The sequence below is a fragment of the Megachile rotundata genome, chromosome 5 (assembly GCF_050947335.1).
Source record: "Megachile rotundata isolate GNS110a chromosome 5, iyMegRotu1, whole genome shotgun sequence".
Taxonomy (NCBI): domain Eukaryota; kingdom Metazoa; phylum Arthropoda; class Insecta; order Hymenoptera; family Megachilidae; genus Megachile; species Megachile rotundata.
This window is the reverse complement of record NC_134987.1, coordinates 9779901-9795053: the sequence shown is the minus strand read 5'-3', so window position 1 is coordinate 9795053 and position 15153 is coordinate 9779901. Positions and strand designations below refer to the sequence as shown.

Genomic DNA, 15153 nt, shown 5'->3' with positions numbered 1-15153 from the left:
ATAGCAACCAATCAAAACTGAATCATTTTAGTTATGCTCTAGATATGTATGTTTTTCCCCTATGTTTTTCCCATGAATTCAATTGTAAGTAAATGTAGCAAATTGTGTACTGTTTTCGTCAAAATAATCAAGATTTATTAATAAAAATAAGTTTGCTGGGAATTATTAATTCATTACATATTGCTTATATCTGATCATTAAAATGTTTAACATTATTAAAACATAAACATGAGTCAAAATAATGTTATCTTCCGGTTCTGTTCCTCCATTCCCAACGATCGTTAGAATTTAGAAGAAGAGTGACGCCACAGCCCAAAGAGAAGACGACATTTTACCAGAGCCGCGCGTCTGCGGCATGACTGAAGAATTTCGTGCTAAATATTTCAATTTTCTTATAGAAATTTTACCTGTTATTACGCTATAAAAAGTTTCACGTGCTTTTTGTCCGTATAAGGTAAGTTGCTCTTTATTCGCGTATATTTTTTTAGATAAATGGTATTTCGAAATTTTTACAAAATGTAGCCATTAATTTAGAGAATAGAGAGAGAAGTTATTGATTTTTGTAATGAAAATATATGGAATTTTTTATAAAATTGTATATGTTCTTGTATAAGTGTTTTTATAATTCTACATTATTATATACGTTAAACGTGGGTATACGTCGAAGCACTTTGCTTTAAGAATGTATAATTTAGACTAATTATATATATACTGTAATCTATGTTTTTCATTAATGTAAAGTTTGTTAAGACTGTACAGGTGGTTTAGAAACAATATTTGTTGGAATTTGTACATGTATGTGTACATATCTTTCTAATAAAACTTAGAATACTGTCATGAATTTCTGGGCACATGTGTATCAAAATAATTACTCTTAAGAAGTTTCTGTTGATTGTAACTTATTATGTAAATAAATTAATTTGTCTTTATCGAAAGTTCTTTCAAATTTTCCACTTTAAATTTTATGACAGTAAAGCATTTAAAACATTTGAATAAATGCAATTAATCTTTTATTGGAAATTGTAATGTGCTTGAATATATTTAAATATTTTAATCCAACGCATAAACATTCCTGTTTTGTCTATAGACCTTTGACACCATATCTGACGACTATAACTCATCTATAAGTCATAATTATGAGTTATAGCTACAATAAGTGCAGGTTGGTAACAAATTATATACATGTATGAACTTAAATTTTGTTGGATTTTGGGTCTTTAATTGGTTATTTAACTAACACATCTTTCTAATTTATTTTTTCATTGTACATTTATATGTCCCTTATTTATGTTATTATACTATATAATATATGTCCATGAAATGTAAATGTTATAAAAATTGAATTAAATTTATTTAAAAAAAATGTAATTTTATTTTTCTTGTAGCTCTAGTATGAGCTCTCGTGGCCGTGGATTTAGTTCCCGTGGTGGCAGTTCTTATAGAGGAAGAGGAGGTGGTGGTGGAAATGAATGGAACAGTGGATCAACTGGGGGAAATATGTCTAGCAGAGGAGGTTATTCCTCATCTAGAGGTGGAAGATTTAAATATTCCACTACCAGTTATGATTCTCGTTCAAAATATAATTCTGGTTAGTCAAAGTGTATATATATTTTAAATTTATTTAAAAAAATAAATTAAAATAAAGTACTACATAAATCAGTAATTAATTTATCAATAATATAGAGGAACATGTATGTTTTTAATAGGAGGTTCTGAAAGATATTCAAGTAGAGGAGGAAGAGGTGAACATTCAAACAGTTACAAAAGACCACGGGTGTGTATTTCAGTATATTTTTGTATTCTCAGATAATAATAATGTAACAAAAGTTATTTATAAACATTTTAAATACATATTGCATTATACAGGATTCTTATTCTGGAAGGGATGATCATCGATCATCAAGTGATTCAACTCGTAAAAGGATGAGAAGTGATTCCTACCAGGTATGTACTTTATGGCACATGTACACTATATATTAGTCTATTTTATTCAGGCATCCTGCCATGTTGTGGTCAAGTATCATTTTTCTATTGAAAGCCCTGCTTCACAGACAATTTAAACATTTTTTAATTATGTAGCATGAAAAAACGACGGTCCTGAAAGATTTTCACTGAGCAGATTTAAGCATGAAATTTAAAATTTACATCAAACGTACGAAGTATTTTCAGGACTCTCGTCTAGACATTTACATAAAAAAAAAAGAAATAGTAGGCAAGGCATTCATAAGTCGTCATACTTTCCTTTCAAGCGACGAGCCAACGGCTACTTGAACACCCATTCTTTTTGCGTTGGGACACTACTGGTGGAACTGCGAAAACATCATAAAATTAAAAGATGAAATACACCTAGATGGTACTTGTATTGTTACCTGCACACAGTTGCATTAAATGTCGAGAACAAGTTGAAAAGTATCAGAACAATATCAGAACAAATGAATAGATATATAAAAGTATGAATTTTAAAATGCTGGCATTACATCAGTATCGTTCTCTATGTAAAACAGTACATGCAACTAAACCAATTTTCTGCTCAATGCAGATCAGTTATTGAAATGTTGAAAGCATCCCTGCATTGCCACTCCGCAAAAATTTCTAATGAACACTGATTTATGCAGTTTTCCAAATTACATCAATCGAAACTGTTCATTGAGATAATGAATAAAGTCAGAATAATCATAGACCTTTCCAATATAAAGGACACACATTTCGTGTTACGTTCAATCGAAAATGGCCCGAGAAACATCAACCTTTTTTAAATATATAACTCTACCTTATATCTGCAGAAACTAGAATATGTGCTGGAAAGATTTAAAAAAAAAAGCAATGCAAATACGTACAGTATTTTTCTTATGTTAAAGAAAGGTATACAAGACGATAATATCGGAACTACAATTTTATTAACTTTATTTGATTCGTTGATCTGTATAAGCATGTGTGAAAAATAGAACATTGTATGAGAACGCTTTACAAATAAGAATACATAACCGCATATCTATTCTTATATTATAAAATTGGAAAGGTCTATCAACAGTTAATCCAGAATCCTACAGAATTCAATTTATTTGATATCTTCAAGAAAATGAATGCTGATCGTAGCTACTATTCAGAGATTGTATCTACAAACGAAATGAAAAAAAAAAAATGCTATATGTTTTTCGAAAAGTAAAGATCATTTTTAATATAGAAACAAAATGCGGTACGCAAAACGGTATTACACTTATATTTGAAATACGAAAGATAAAACTTAGGTGAATTTCAAGCGTAGGCAAGGTAAATCTATATATTTTGGTGATCCAACGGGAATGGGTGTAGTGACCGTAACAGTACAAGGTTGGACGATTTTGTACTAAATGATTGGCACTATAAATGAGATGTAAATGAGGGAATGAAAAAAAGAATCGACAGAATGGAATTAGAAAAAAGTGTATGGAGAATATATGATAGGAGGGAAGAAAGGGGAGGAATGTATATAGAGTAAAAAAGAGAAGGGCAGGAAAAGAGAAAACATACAATGGGAAGGAGCACAATTGAATTTGATTTGGCAGGGTGGAGGTAGCGGTAGCGGCTCTCAGAGGTATTCTTCATCGTACGGCGGTTCGTCTGCGTCGACTGCGTATGACGATAATAAGGGGTCGTCATCCTCGGCCGTTTACGAGGACAAGAGACAGAGTGAACGTGCTTCGTCATACCATCGTTCAGAGGACCGTCATTCAGCATCACGGAGCTATGCACCTCCACCACCCCCTCGAATAAGCGAAATGGCACCTCCAACTCAGAGATATACCTCGAGCCGAGGGCGAATATCGCATCAAAGCTCAAACTACAGAGGTCGTATTTCAACTCGCGGCAGCGGTAGAGGGGGTGGATTCCATCGCATGAGCTCTCGATCGGACGTCATCATGGCTCGCAAGCGTACTCTGCACTCGCTCGACTATCGACGCAAGCTGCTAGGATCGCGATCGCGAGACTACATCCAGCGTGTGCGCATGACCACAACCAAATTGCGCAGGAGGTAATTAATTAATAAATCACTTACCAACCGCAATACCGTCCTAGTAGCCTGCTTGCTTATTTGTCAGTAAACGAACTGACTATATCTGACTATAATGACCTGAGAGTCAAGACGATGATAGACATAAATGGTAAAAGAAAAACAAAAAAAAATGACACAAATGATCGCACGAAACCAATATTCTACTGCCGAGAGGCATACTTTTAGCAGGGTTCTAATAAAGAGGGAATTGATTCTGATATGCATAAATACATTACATATATGTATATATATATCATCAAAATACAATGTAATTACTTTTGATATGAGAACTACTATAATACTTGTACTTTACGAGATCATTATTTATCGTTCTTACACATAATAGCGGTGACTAAACCAAAATAATAAGAACGTTGTTTCTTACACATATTTTAAGACGCGAAAATGCGGAGACATAATAAAAAGAGCACGATGCAGTGCAAAAAGGCTGAATAGTTAAGACCTTTATTGCAATACGAAATGCATTCATTATGGGGGATATAAAGAAAACATACTATCGCGATATTTACTGTATATCAACTAAAGAAAACAAAATTTTGATTGATGGTATAATGAAAGACAAAGGAACCAGAACAAGACTATGAGAAATAATATAAATCAAAACAAAATTGCTGTGTCGTTAGTAGCGGTACTACTAGGCTATCCGGAAGTAAAAAGGAGTCAGGATCCGGAACCAGCATGAAGGACAAGGATAGAGAGATGACCAAAGCTATTAACGCTGAATTTTCTGATGACGATGAAGAAGATGATGATAATAAAAGTAATTGGGATGATGATGAAAAGGTAATCCCATAAAATCGTTAAGATCATTCTTCTTTATTATTTATTAACAATTTGTCTTATTAATTATGATATTTATAACATTTACCAACATTCATTCAGCCACATGAACGCGATGATGATGAAGAAGAGGAGGAGGAAGAGAAAAAGAAAAAAGATGAAAAGAGAAAGAAGGAGAAACAGGATCGGGAAAGACCAAATACTGAAGATGAAGAAGAGAAGGAAGATGAAATGAAGGAAGACGATGATGATCGAAAACATGAGGTGAGACTATATTACCGAAGTGTTAAAACGATTGAACCTACTTTTATTAATTTACACAGGTTGAGCTAATATATATCGTAACGTATATTTTAGGATGACGAAGACGATGGGGATGACGAAGAAAGAGACGATGAAAATGATAAAACTGATCACGGTAGAACTACCGGTTCAGAGGAATTACCTAGTAGAAGAGATGGAAGAAAATTCATTAAGTTGACTTGTCCACACTGTACCCATCGAAGCGTCACATTCAAAGAGTATTCGCTACATTTATATTCGGGCCGTCATAGCGCAGCGATGAGGCGAATCGCATCACGGCATAAAGCAACATTGACCCGTATGCGTGTTTTGCAACGACAAGAACAACGACGCGTGGAGGCCCGTGATGCTGTGCGTGGTACTCTACCTTCTCGCACCATGTTCTGCCCTATTTGTAAACTTAATTACCGTTCCCTTAAAGCAATACATCAGCTATCAGATTCCCATCGTCAAATGAAGCGTTTCCTTACACCGTTTTGCCGTACTTGTCGCATGCAGTTTCGTTCACCGATGCTCTTTGAAACTCACATGTGTTCTTTGGAGCATATTAAGGTACATATCTATCCTAGTGTTAAGACTTTTCATTAATATGCAAAATTTGTTAATATATTATATATTTATTTTTTGCAGAGAAAAAGTGTATTGAAAGAAAGAATGAATGCGGGCAACGGTGAAGCAGAAGCAGACTCAAGTGGACCCGAAGAAGATGATAAAGAAGTTAATCTTGAGAACTTCATGACTTTGGATTCTGTTGGTGATGTTGACGGTACGTAATTAAACTATATGATCATTAAATTGAAATCAATGTAGTCTTGCAAAAATTGCAACGTAAACGTAACTTACAGCAGAAGAGGAAGAATCTCCTGAGAAGAAGAAAGAGAAAGCAGAAAGTGAGGGTCCAAATGACACGGAAAAGAAACCTAAAAGTAAGCAAATGATCAAAGTAGGAGCGGAATACATAAAACGTGTCGAAGTTCAGTTCTGTGAATTGTGTAAAATGTACTTGCCTCGCAGTGAAAACAGTGAAAGGGCGATAGCACTTCATTGTTCGACTAGAAGTCATCTTAAGCGGTAAGGAACTCTGGATAATTCAACATACATATTTATGCTTCTTTTGAATGTTATTCGAGTAATAATGGTTAAATATATTACATAGGTATGTTCGTGATAACGATGACAAGGCGTTACGAAGACAAGCTGAAAGAATACATCTACAATCATCGTCATCTACCAATACCATCACACCTAATGCTGTAAATAGCACAGAAAATGCAAAATCTCCAACCAGTTCTGAACCGCCATCCACAAATAATACACTACCAACACCTACAACTGATGGTACCGATGCTACGGAATCTAGTAAGCCGATTGAACAGAAAGGAAATGTTGAGCCTGAGAAAAGTATGAAAGATAGTAAAAATGGACAAGCCGAAGAAGATGATGATGATGATTATCAAGGCGATAGCAGTGATAAGTTGTGGGATGATGTTGATAAAGATTTGGGTGACATCCTAAGGGAAACAGAAGCAGGAGGTAAATCTAGTGACGACGAAGATTCTCGTTACGATCGTTTCCGTAATTCAGATAAGAAACAACAGCATTCTGGCAAGGATAAGGATAGAGATAATGAAAAGAACGAAATAGACGAGAAAGAAAGTATAAAGAAACAAGAAGTGAAAGTAAAAATTGAAAAAATAGATATGTAAAGTCCAAGAATTATTAGTACGTTTCAATCATATCCCGTCATATGGTTTTATCGTTTCCACAAATATGTGTAAAGCATCGTAAGTGTGAATCATAGAACATTTTTGTGATCGATATTTCATACAGAATTATTTTTATGAGGTTAGATAGTTATTTTGACTCGAGTTAATAAGTAAGAAAGACATGTATAATACCATTTTGTTCTTGATAAATAATTTGTTGTAAGTATAAATAAAAACACAGTCATATTTATAAAGAAACGTAATTCAAATAACATTAATTTCATACAACGTTAAAAATGGAGTACGGTGAATGTAGTTTGATTTAAAGTTATTTGATTAATATTGGACATGTTTGAAATGTACGCTTGACATTATAAATTTCATAATGTTCAATTTCTTCGTAATTCGAAAAGAAATCACTATTTATGCACATTCAGTGATGATAATGGTTACAAAAACTGTACAAGGAATTATTTATATAAACATATTGAGTATCATTGTGTAAAAGTAGCGGTTATTTGTGCATCAAAGATTTATTTGATGAAAATTTGGAAAACAAATATCAATTTCTAATTCATAATGTAAGTGATCGTGTCAAAAATTTGGTACACTTGACGCGCGTATAGATGATTATAATAAATATTATACACATCTTAATGTTTTGTTTTCTTTGTTTATATACTCTTCGGTCAAAAACAAGTGAATTTGCATGTATTATCATTAATGTTCAAAAGATGGCATAACATATACAAGTTGAATTACTTTTTATTTTAGTAAATCTGTAAACAAGTTTTGTTGCACAAATTTATTTTTTTTTTCAACGATATTTAATAAAACATAGAAAACAAAAGTGTAGTGTGATATTTATGACAAACCAATTAGATTTTCATTTTTATGTTGATTTAATGTTTGTACATCCTAACCTCGCTTCCTATTAAAAAATAATTATTATCGGTACAATGGCAAATATAACTTCAATGTTGTCAATAGGACAATGTAATGACATTTGTCCTGAAGATATTGCCAACAGTTGTACAAATGTAACTGCTTCTAATATTCAAAGCAACTACAATGGTACAAAAAGTTTGGAAGATTTACAATGCTTTGTATGCGATGCAAAAATTCAGGGGCGTCATTATACATTAGCTACATGTAGGACGCAAACATCGAGAACTAAAGTGATAGAAAAACTGGGCGAATTGGTTGGGGAGAGGTACTGTCATTTAAGTATTCATACAAATAGAATGTTAACTTGTAATTGTACAATAGAATAAGAATCATTTTTTCGTATGATGTAGGTATATGGTAGTGATATCAGAAGATGATGTAATTTGCAGAAGTTGCGCTAATCTTGTTAATACGCTTGATAGACTTGAAGTTGAAATATATAATGTACGTGATAACGTTTTAAGATTTTTGGAACAAAAATACTCTTTAGAAGAAGGAGAACTTCTTGGCAATAATGAGAAACACAAACGTTCTCAACCACCACAGATCACAAAGTGTAACAATCAGCTTGTAACTAATTGTCAGGGTAAAGTCGAAGACGTTATTGTATCCTCAAACGTTGATAAGACCAAACATAAGAAAAGTAATATTTGGTTGCAATGTGATAAATGTCAGTATACGACTCTTCACAATTCATTTATGGTGCATCATGTCAGGAACCACATTAAACAGAAAATATTTTGTGATAAATGTGGTATACAGTTTTCGGAAAAGGAACAAAAATTGCATAGCTGTAACTTGAAAGAGCACTTAAATGATAAAAACACAGTTCAGAATGAAACAGGTGTTGTACATATTTCCTTTTGTCATTTTAAAAATGGATTTTTTTGTTGACTTTCTATGTTGGAAATGTTTTTCAGAATCATCATTAAAACATATTACTGAAAATATATTGGATATTCCAATCTTAGAAAAGAACATGCAGCCAAATGTTCCAATTATGGCCATTGAAACATATGCAGAGTCTCAAATTCCAAATTGTAATGAAAATATACCTATAATAAGATTATCAAATGCAGAAAATTTACCAATACAAAATATCTTAAGTTCTGGTAAGAATATAAACAATATTTGATGAAAACCAATTTATGAAAGAAATTTGTTAAATTATAGATGGTACTTCTGTAGCTGGTCAACCGATATACGTACGTGTATTACAACCTATCGAAATTAACGAAACCACACATCCCACAATAATGACGTCAAATTCTAATGTAGATTTAACTATGAAACTCAAAGATAATTCAGATAAGCAAATTTTAACATTAACAGAAGATGGAAATTTGGAAATGACAGACATAACTTGCTGGAATGACATACAATCATCAGAGACACAATCTAATATAATATTTCAATAATTCAAACTTATTTGATTAAATTAAATCTCATTTATTCTGTTATTTCCGTATACAATTATGTGTATATTAATCATATAATTATATAACATGTAATTAACACGTTCGCTATAAACATTAAATTAGAAATTTATTAGGAAATAATAAAATAGTATGCTATGTACTAAATAGGATTATCTAATTTTTAAGAATTTGATTTTTATTTGTTTTAAACATAAAACAAGGAAATGACTTCGAGAAATTCGAAATGTATATGAAACTGATAGCGAACATGTTAATAATTTTTCTAGTTATACAGGTTTTTGGTTTAAACAAAGTCAGTACTAATTTTTATCATATTAATATTTTATTTCAGTTTTTCACTGCTCATTATTTATAATTTCAATGTTGTTTTATTTACCAGTTTAAGGATTTTTTAGGTATTAGGTATTTTAATATTAGTCATTTGCACTGTTTTTTCTATGTAATCTAGTATTTATTCAAGTATCAAGTTGGACCTGAATACAAATACAAGATGATGTTTAAAAGACTGAAATGAAATTTCGTTTTTATACAACATATGTATATAGCAAATTTTCACCTTGTATAGCTACATTTACCTATATTTGTTCGTTGTAATTGTGTACATTGTAGTTATAGATGGAATCAAATTCAATATGAATTCACAAATTCAAATTATTGTAGTACACAAAGAGATTTAGAAATTTAAACATTTCCAAATAATTACATTTTTTAAATTAAACTATCTAATAATTTCTAAGGGGTAGAGCTTACATGTCTGACTAGACACGTGGTTAAACCCATTCTGAATTCTATCTAAATTTACTAAGCTTGAATTCCATCTTTAATTACAGTACACTTATATAAATGATAATGCACCATTTACAACATTGCCAACGGCATTTTGTGCACCACTTGCTACATCGTGAGCCACGTGCGCGCCACCATCTATTACATTCTTAGCCGTATCTACACCAGTTGAAACTGCATTTTTTACTTGATCGTATATGTTAGAAGCGATGTTGTTAACGGTGCCCACTGCGTTTTCAATTCCATCGTTAACGTCGTTAAAAATATCACCAACGATACTGTTAAAAGAATGCAGCGTGTCCTTAATCAAATTAGCAGAGTCTTCAGCAATTTGTCCTACCGTATCTTTCAAATCTCTCACGAAAGTCGCGGATTTCTTTCTGGCATCATTCAAAGCATTTTTCGTTATGTTCTTAAACATATTAAAAGTATCGGCAGTCTGGTTTTTCAGTTCGTTTACCACGTCATGAATAATTGCTCGAGTTGTATTCAATGTTTTAGCAGCATCCTCTCTCAACGAAGACAACGTCTTGTTCAAGGCAGCAGCTACCTCCTCCTTAGCATCCTTGAGTTGACCTTTCGCTTCGTTCACCGCTTCAGCAGCTTTTTGCATAACTTCTTTGACCTTTTCCTGCGTGGCATTTTTCACGTTCTTTATAATATTTGCAGCTTTAGCTCTAACGTCCTGCAATGTCCTGTTCATGTTGTTTTCCAGTTTGTTCAAAGCGTTATTGATGTCATGTTGAATTTCCTCCACCTGTTTTTGAATATCGCCTTTGATGTGCCTTGCATCGTCCTTCATTTCATCGACCTTCTTTCGAAGATCATTCAATCGTTCTTGCGTTTTGTTTTTAATACCAGACACGATCGTGGATACTATTTTTGCAGCATCATTTATATCTTTCGCGACCCTCTCTGTCACATTGCGTAGAATTACTTTACCATCATCTTCAATATTTTTAACTTTACCTATGATATCTTTAACAATATTTTCTACTACTTGGTTTACATTCTTGATCGTATTCAAAACATTTCCTACTACATTATTTACAACGCCCGAAACATTATGTACGATGTGTTCAAATTCGTTTGTAAGCCCTTTGGTGACATTCTTTAATAAGTCTACGGTTTTGTTAACGATTTCCGGTATCTGTTTGCTCACATCATGTACAATATTAGCGACATCTTCTTTGACGTGATCAGTCTGGTTCTTGAGGTCCTCTGCGATCTGCTGAGCGTCCTTCCTCAAATCAGCCAACGTGTGTTTGACGTTCTGTATGGTTTCGTTTACGGCTTTAGCTACATTCTGCTGAATTTCGTTCACCTGTTTTCTAACGTCGTTCGCAACATCTTTAATAATAGATGCTGTTCCATTTCTCAAGTCGTTAAACAAATTTTCGATATTGTTTATGTCATCCCTAATTATTTGTTTTACAAATCGAATATCGTACTGTATGTGTTGTAGGATCTCTGAACTTTTGTTTCGAATTTCTTGCAACTTCTCCGCAGTGGCGTTCCTCACCTGTGCGAAAACCTTAGCGGCATCTTGTTTAGCTTGATCGATTGCGTGTCTTACGGATTGGCTGACATTTTTTAAAGCATCGACACTTTTATTGACAAGGTTCTCTAATCTGTTGGATAAATCGTGTGCTGCTTTTGAGGTGTCGTTCTTAAGCAACGCGATGCCCTTCCTCGCCTCTTGCACGACGTGCGAGAGATCATCCTCGAGCGCATGTATGTTCTTTTGCGTGGCGTTTCCGATGCGTTCCAAGTTATTGGCGGTTTTATTGTGAAGATTATGCAGGAGGTTTTCTAAGTCCCGTGTAGCATTTTTAACGGCACCCGCAACTTCATTTTTGCTCGCGTTCAACTTATGCCACACGTCCTCCGCAATGTTCAAAGATGTGTTGGCAGCATTCTTCAGTTCGTTCTGTATCAGATGTTCTACTGATCCTACCAGTTGTTGCAGATCATTGGCAACATCGGAAGATTTGTTCTTGACGTTGGATATGTCGTCGTTCTGCGCCTATTAGAACATTTACAATATCGTTATTAAAATTTAACGTTCCTTTTATTCTCAAAAAATATCCAGAGTAAGTTCCTCTTTTGTTTGACAAGTATGTACAAGAAGTGTCAATGATCGTAAGTTCTATTTCTTTCAGTTTTTTTTAAATATTTCTAAACACTACAAAAATATTAACTCCTATTTAAAAATCATCAGCTACATACCTGATTTGCGGAATGTGATCCATTTTCGTTTGAAGGCGCGGGCAGGGCCTATATTCAATAATAAAGAAACGAAACAATAATAAAATTGTAAATTTCGTAATAGATTCAAAAAAAAGGAAAATTATTGAATGAAATTGTATTTAAAGCAATAATAAAATATATGTACCAGAACAGCGGCAATGCCGAGGATGGCGAAGACTTGTAGGAACTTATACATCTAGCTTACGTTTATGCAGCTCTTCACAAGTTTCTAAAAACGTATGATGTGATTTGGACTTTATTGTCCTTTATATATGTAGTTCTATCATTATAAAACACATCTGTATCAATACAAAACAAGTCCGTTGTATTATACGAACTGTTTGCTTATTATTTCGATTCACGAATTGTACACCTTGTTATCTAATTCAAATAATTCTTTTCATTCTGAGATTATCTAGGGCAAATGAGTGACAGAAATATTTCACATGTATATTAGAACTTAAATTTCGAATAGGTATTGGCAATTTATGGTAAATATTTTAAAATTAATATGAAAAATTGGATCAATAGTTTAACGCTTAAATCTTTCACTAATTATTCAATTTAGTACTCATTGTCAAATATATTATAGGGATACATCATCTTCAGTTACTATTTTCGGTATAGTTTTAATTTATAGTCGAACTATAACGTTCAATAAAGTAAATTAGAAATAAATGTTGACTTTATAACTATTATTTGTTCGAAAATTATACTTTGTGATCTACAAATTCTTGTTCATTTTGTGCACGTTAGTGATTGGCTTAAGTACACGCAATAATGCGCATGCGCCTTTATAGGGCTTGTGTACACCTAGTGACTTTTTATTTTGTGTATCTTACATAAGAAATTCCTGGATTTTGTAATTTGAAAACTTCGTCTGTACTTACTAATCTTATATTTCATCCATCGATAGAGTACAAAGCTTACTAAAGTTATTCAAGTAGCGCAAATTAAATGTTACATAGTGTTTTTTTATTTTAATGCTGCGCGTCTTAACTAGTAATGTTCAGACAATTTATTGGTAGCACTGTTAGTTTGAATCTTGACGTTAGAAACCGTTTATGTGACAATCGCTCAAGCTCGGTGAAAACATAAATATTATTTAGTTTTGCTGTAAAAATGTTACAATAACAATGGAAGAATTTAATTGTAACATTGAACACGTACTTCAGAATAGAGATTTCAGCATTTTGCAAAAGTTAGTATCGTATTGTAGTAATTTTCGTAATAAAGTTACGAGTAAAGTTGAAGATGTAACTGTTTATGAAATTGGTACGTGTACAAAATACTTTGTTTGATTAAACAAATCACTTGCTATTATACTTCTATAAACATATCTGTCTGTATAATATATCAGAGTTTAAATATTCCACAAACATTTATTTACTGAGTACAGACTTGTCAAATAACTATTACATGTTAAACATCATGTGTTTATGTGGAGTTGACATCTACTCAAAATTTACTTAGGATGCATAATGTTTATCTATTATATTTTTCCAATAGAATGTTCGGAGAAAAGAACTCAAGACATCAACAAAATATCTGAATTGCAACAAGAAATTGAAAGTTTAAAATCTGAAATAGATGCAACAAAATTACAACAGAAGATAGTAGATAAAAAGATTGCAAATGCAATTATTCAGGAAGAGGAACTAAAGACAGAAGTTGATGACGCGAAATCAAAAAGAGATAACTTATCTCTCGAATTGGTTGATTTACAACAAGGTGTTTCATTGGAATTATGGTGCAATATGTATCATCAAATAAATATGATGCTTTTGTTTTCAACCTTAAAATGTATTTTTTTCAGAATCAGAAAAAAGGAAAGAAGAGAAAATATTAGCTTGGAACAACCTTAAACGTGCCTGTAAACCGTATAAGGAATACTTAAATTTACGTATACGCTTAAATGACAATAAAACACCTGAAAGAATAGAGATTTCTTTCTTTATAAATGATGCTGCTCTGGAAGATAAATATTATGTATACTTGATTCATTCCGATAATCAATGGAAAGGTACGAAATCTTCATTTTTGGTAGCTATTAAGTCGTTACAGATTAGTGTGTTATTTATATGGTTCAAATTTAGAATGTGTTAAATGGTTTTAGTGGAACAAATTCAACCAATTCTAAAAATGGAACATTTGATTGACTTCAAAGGAATTATTGATTTTTCTAAAGAATCAGAAGTTTCTGATGTCACTACATTTCTTTGTAAACTTAGACATATTTTCATTAAGTATTATTTAAATACAGAACAATGACACGAAATTGTTAAACTATTTCTTAAAATGTTTTTACTAAAACCCAATAATTAGGAAAACATGTGTGTATTTTTATGATATGAAGTTGCTTATTTTAAGATTAAAGCCTTTATTAATAAAAATTAATATCTTAAGTTATTTTGTTACATGTACAAGACTTTTAATGCTAAACATTGCAAACTTAACATTGGCATAAACTTATTAAAATATGTTCGTCATTAGTACAGTAACTTTTTGATGTCATATATATCATGTTGCATGTTTTAACATATTGCTTTTGCTTACAGTTTTATTGAAAACACTAAACTGCTAATCACAGTAGATAAATTATTTAGATAGTAGAACTATAAACAAGTCTCTATTCGATTTCTATCTATATATGGCACCTACAAAGAGACATACATATTATAACTATGTTTGTTCAGCGAACGTGCGAGAATAAACTTTGCGTAAGATAAGAGAAATGGTAAATTTGCTTTGAACCATTAAGTTTGCTAAATTTTAAATACGTATTTGTTTATTTATCGAACAAATGTTATAAATATTATCTGATATTCCATTATTTTCGTACTGCTTGCAACGTCTACAATTCATTTGTTCAAAAACTAGTAGCGAT

The 15153-nt window shown here is 32.3% G+C and overlaps 3 protein-coding genes across 10 annotated transcripts; 2 read left to right on the top strand and 1 right to left on the bottom strand.

Annotated features, from left to right (window-relative positions):
* Positions 1 to 275: 275 nt before the first annotated feature.
* Positions 276 to 7500, top strand: LOC100878082 (uncharacterized). Of its 5 annotated transcripts, none has more exons than XM_012291258.2 (12): positions 276 to 454; positions 1088 to 1162; positions 1386 to 1588; positions 1707 to 1774; positions 1867 to 1944; positions 3546 to 4012; positions 4681 to 4837; positions 4937 to 5098; positions 5192 to 5689; positions 5768 to 5903; positions 5983 to 6208; positions 6294 to 7500. In XM_012291258.2, exons 2-12 carry the CDS (start codon positions 1137 to 1139, stop codon positions 6841 to 6843), a joined length of 2571 nt encoding a protein of 856 aa, XP_012146648.1. In that variant the 5' UTR covers positions 276 to 454; positions 1088 to 1136; the 3' UTR covers positions 6844 to 7500. The 5 variants fall into 5 exon arrangements, with proteins under 5 accessions (XP_012146648.1, XP_076387805.1, XP_012146647.1 ...); XM_076531690.1 differs by having other exon boundaries at positions 4678 to 4837; positions 5986 to 6208; XM_012291257.2 differs by having other exon boundaries at positions 4678 to 4837.
* Positions 7501 to 7646: 146 nt separating this feature from the next.
* On the top strand, positions 7647 to 14544 carry LOC100878196 (uncharacterized). Of its 4 annotated transcripts, XM_076531701.1 has the most exons (6): positions 7647 to 8056; positions 8142 to 8635; positions 8712 to 8903; positions 8965 to 12158; positions 12238 to 12503; positions 13776 to 13936. In XM_076531701.1, the coding sequence occupies exons 1-4, from the start codon at positions 7803 to 7805 to the stop codon at positions 9207 to 9209; spliced, it is 1185 nt and encodes a 394-aa protein (XP_076387816.1). In that variant the 5' UTR covers positions 7647 to 7802; the 3' UTR covers positions 9210 to 12158; positions 12238 to 12503; positions 13776 to 13936. The 4 variants fall into 4 exon arrangements, with proteins under 4 accessions (XP_076387816.1, XP_076387817.1, XP_076387815.1 ...); XM_076531702.1 differs by having other exon boundaries at positions 8712 to 8831; positions 8965 to 12503; XM_076531700.1 differs by having other exon boundaries at positions 8965 to 12503.
* On the bottom strand, positions 10066 to 12541 carry LOC105663305 (uncharacterized). Its single transcript, XM_012291254.2, has 3 exons — positions 12412 to 12541; positions 12246 to 12293; positions 10066 to 12042 (listed from the first exon to the last, which is right to left on the bottom strand). The coding sequence occupies exons 1-3, from the start codon at positions 12460 to 12462 to the stop codon at positions 10066 to 10068; spliced, it is 2076 nt and encodes a 691-aa protein (XP_012146644.1). The 5' UTR covers positions 12463 to 12541.
* Positions 14545 to 15153: the final 609 nt, after the last annotated feature.

What these genes read in the sequence shown, in the direction of transcription:
- LOC100878082 (XM_012291257.2), top strand. Translation starts at nt 1,137, where the DNA reads ATGAGTTATAGCTACAATAAGTGCAG. An exon ending in ACAACCAAATTGCGCAGGAG is followed by an intron (nt 4,013 to 4,677) that starts GTAATTAATTAA and finishes CTGTGTCGTTAG; the next exon opens with TAGCGGTACTACTAGGCTAT. An exon ending in ATGATGATCGAAAACATGAG is followed by an intron (nt 5,099 to 5,191) that starts GTGAGACTATAT and finishes CGTATATTTTAG; the next exon opens with GATGACGAAGACGATGGGGA.
- LOC100878196 (XM_076531701.1), top strand. Translation starts at nt 7,803, where the DNA reads ATGGCAAATATAACTTCAATGTTGTCAATAGGACAATGTAATGACATT. An exon ending in GGCGAATTGGTTGGGGAGAG is followed by an intron (nt 8,057 to 8,141) that starts GTACTGTCATTT and finishes CGTATGATGTAG; the next exon opens with GTATATGGTAGTGATATCAG. An exon ending in ACAAAATATCTTAAGTTCTG is followed by an intron (nt 8,904 to 8,964) that starts GTAAGAATATAA and finishes GTTAAATTATAG; the next exon opens with ATGGTACTTCTGTAGCTGGT.
- LOC105663305 (XM_012291254.2), bottom strand. Translation starts at nt 12,462, where the DNA reads ATGTATAAGTTCCTACAAGTCTTCGCCATCCTCGGCATTGCCGCTGTT. An exon ending in TCGGCATTGCCGCTGTTCTG is followed by an intron (nt 12,294 to 12,411) that starts GTACATATATTT and finishes TATTGAATATAG; the next exon opens with GCCCTGCCCGCGCCTTCAAA. An exon ending in GATCACATTCCGCAAATCAG is followed by an intron (nt 12,043 to 12,245) that starts GTATGTAGCTGA and finishes ATGTTCTAATAG; the next exon opens with GCGCAGAACGACGACATATC.